The sequence below is a fragment of the Empidonax traillii genome, unplaced genomic scaffold (genome assembly GCF_003031625.1).
Source record: "Empidonax traillii isolate 1590-97213 ecotype Southwest subspecies unplaced genomic scaffold, ASM303162v1 scaffold624:size695616, whole genome shotgun sequence".
Taxonomy (NCBI): Eukaryota; Metazoa; Chordata; class Aves; order Passeriformes; family Tyrannidae; genus Empidonax; species Empidonax traillii.
In genome coordinates this window covers 5,580-8,652 of record NW_020955817.1, presented here as the reverse complement: position 1 = coordinate 8,652, position 3,073 = coordinate 5,580, and the positions used below count along the sequence as shown (strand labels likewise).

Here is a 3,073-nt window from a genome sequence, read left to right as displayed (position 1 = left end):
CACTTGGCGAAGGACTGGGAAAACACCTCGGGAGGACTCGCTGCGCAGCCAGGCATGGCGGAACTGGGCTGGAGGAACAGTCTGAAGTGCATGTTTTCCAAACGCGGGGTGACACAGATCTCCTCTCCCTCTGACCACGGGTATTGTGTGTTCATCATCTGAAAGGCCAGTTTCCAGGCAGCAATGCCTCACTGGCCTGCTTCAAGAAAGACTGAATCCAACTAGACCTTTAGCATGCACCTGCCCAATCATAGCTTGCTCTCTGAGGATCTGCAGTTGCCCTTCTCCAAGTCTGCTTCCTCCTCTTTGGTGTCCCCCTTGGAAAACTCTACAGTCTTCTCATTCTGAAGACAAGAAGGAAAGAAAAAGAGTTGGTACGGTTTTCATCCTGGTCTCGGGTATTTTTTTAACTTTGCCTTAAATTTGCACCTTTGGATGCTTTTTTTTTTCCTTAAATTCAGAGCTCCTTGTACCCACCTGAGCTGGGGTTTGGCCCGCCCCTGTGTCATCCGGCAGGTCGACGCCGCGGGTCTCAGGCAGCAGGATGCAGGACAGCGACACCAGCACGGGGATGCTCCCGAAGATGGCCATGGGGATGGCCCGGTGGTACTTGTCCAGGGGGATGATCAGCGGGGCCAGGATCCCGGCCACCCTCGCCAAGGTGGAGCACAGCCCCACGCCAGTCTGCCTGGGGGAGCGAGGGGCAGATGTGGGCAGGGATCAGCATCCCCTGGGACCGAGGGCGGCCATGGGGACAACTGGGCTCTTGTTTCTTCCCCACCACCACCAGCCACGGCGGAGGGAAGCTGTGATGTCTGGGGAGAGCTCACCTGACGACCGTGGGGAAGAGCTCTGCGGCGTAGACGTAGGAGACGGAGAAAGCGGCCGTGGCTGTGAACTTGCCGATGATGGCCAGGACGGTGATGGCCACGGGCTGGTCTGGGGGGAGGAGGAGACACCACCACTGTGACCTCCATGGAGATGGTTCACTTGGGACCCAAACTCTCTCCAGTGTGATTTTTTAGGTCAGCCCTTTCTAATGGACTTACCAAGCAAACCTTGGAAAGTCAAGGACACAACCTAACCCTTTGGAAATTGTCCCTAGCATACTATTACCAGGAAAATATCCTCTGGAAAGCTGGCAAAGAGAACCCAGATTACTCCTGAGGTCTTGGGCATTCCCTAAATCTGCAGCTGAAATGAGCTACTGAGCCGCCATAGGTGTCTGGGGGAGTGCTCGGTTGGAAATACCACACCCCTGAGCTCCGAAACATCGTGCAGCCCCTCTCTTTGCTTCCCAGCCTTACTCCCAGCAGCAGGGGTGAGGGTGTGGACTGAAGCAACGTGGCACAAACAGATGTGGGGGGTGGGCATCGGGGTTTTTTTTCTGTTTGTCTAAAGAAGGGAGAAGCAGTGGATTTTAAAGCATCTCTTCTGCCACACCTTTCTGCAAGGAGGTGCCGGAGTTGGTGGTGAACAGTGGGTGGTGGTGTCTGATGGGCACTGCCTGCCAAGGGCCAGGAGCTTTGGGAAGATCAGGCACAGCCCTGAAGGAGAAGACACTAAAGCTGAGGGGGAGCCAACACACTGGGAATGCAGTGCCCTGGGCTCTGGCACTCAAGGCAGCTCAGCCCCTGAGAGAGAGGTGTGGCCAGCCAGGCTGGGAGGATGGGTCTGAACGAGGATAGGGATCACTGGGGCTCTGTCCAGCTCTGCTCATGGGCTGAGAAGAGGTTATTCACCTTCAGGAATGCCAGTGAGGATGAGACACATCAGGCCAGCCAGCATCAGCAGTATGGCCTGCACTTTCTTCCTCCCGAACCACTCCAGCAGGAAAATGAGGCAAAGCCGAGCTGGAAGCTCCACGGCCCCAAAGGCCAGCTGTGTCAGGTAGATGTCCAGACCAAAACTTGTCACACTAAGGCCCAGTCCATAGTAGACAATGCTGTCTGCAAACCTGAAATTCAAGTAAAGTGGAATAAAACATGTCACCAGATGGTTTTATGGGGGCTTATCGTCAAAAATTAACATGGTTATACCACACACAGCTTACTTAAACTCCCAACAATCTCTGTTCTGCTTCTTGTAACCACCTGTGACAGTTCTGTGGGATGAAGTCACATGAGATAAAGCAGAATGGATCCCCATATGGTCAGCAGCTTCTAGACTGAGCCCAAAACTTCTAGGTAGGCATAAAACTACTCCAAGGCATAGGGATCACCAAAATCTGGAATTACTCAAGTCTTTTTAACAAAACCCACAAAAATTATAATGAGTAATCATCTCCTCCACACGGCCAGGCAAGGTAAATCTGGCCCAGTATGGGGAGACAGAATCACAGCAGACAAAAAAATACACATATATATGACCACCACAATCACATCAAGTGAATTTACAGTTCTTGCCAACTATCAATCCCTCATTTTCTTTCACCCAGAAGTTTGGAAAGAGGGGAGCAGGGAATGTCTTACCAGACGCACAACATGATCAAAGTCACCTTCCGCAGGTGCCTCTTCCGAAAGAGATCCAGAAGACTTCCAGACTTGGTCTGTTTCTCAGGCTCCAACTTCAAATGCAGAAAGTCAAAGAGTCAAAGTAGACAAAGGTAACCCATGGCCAGCTGCTTTTCCATCTGCAGTCAGTGGAAAGCCTCAGCAAGTCAGGCTGCTGACCCTCACAGCTCTGGGAGGAAGGGCAGCCCCATGGGGGGCTCCTGCCTCTGTGCTCTGGGTGTCCAGCAAGGGGGTTGGTGACCAAGAGGTTCCTCAGGAGGAACATTTCCCCAGTGCAGGAGCTTTGGGGTGGGCAAGGAGGTAACTCCCCTTCTGACATTTATGCATGGAAAGCCACAGACTAAACAGAGACCTCATGCTCCTGACCCACACCTGCAATCCTCCCAGGACAAAAGCCAGGGAAGCATTTCAGTCCTTTGCACAGCCCAGAGTGGAGTGCAGGAAGCTCCAGGCTGAGCCTCAGCAGAAGCTGTGCCTCTTGCCTGCCCTCGTCTGTGTCCATCGCATCCAGAGCTGGAGTCACCCCAGTGATCCCCAGCTCCTCCCCAGCGGGATGGAAA

The 3,073-nt window shown here is 53.2% G+C and overlaps 1 protein-coding gene across 1 annotated transcript in view; it reads right to left on the bottom strand.

The window, feature by feature from the left end:
• Window positions 1-826: 826 nt before the first annotated feature.
• Window positions 827-3,073, bottom strand: part of LOC114065143 (solute carrier family 22 member 13-like) — a 5,704-nt gene continuing 3,457 nt past the window's right edge. The window contains exons 6-8 of the mRNA XM_027898809.1: window positions 2,472-2,566; window positions 1,743-1,957; window positions 827-939 (exon numbers count right to left, since the gene is read on the bottom strand). Of these exons, the coding sequence (XP_027754610.1) occupies window positions 827-939; window positions 1,743-1,957; window positions 2,472-2,566 (423 nt within the window). The remainder of the gene's footprint in view (window positions 940-1,742; window positions 1,958-2,471; window positions 2,567-3,073) is intronic.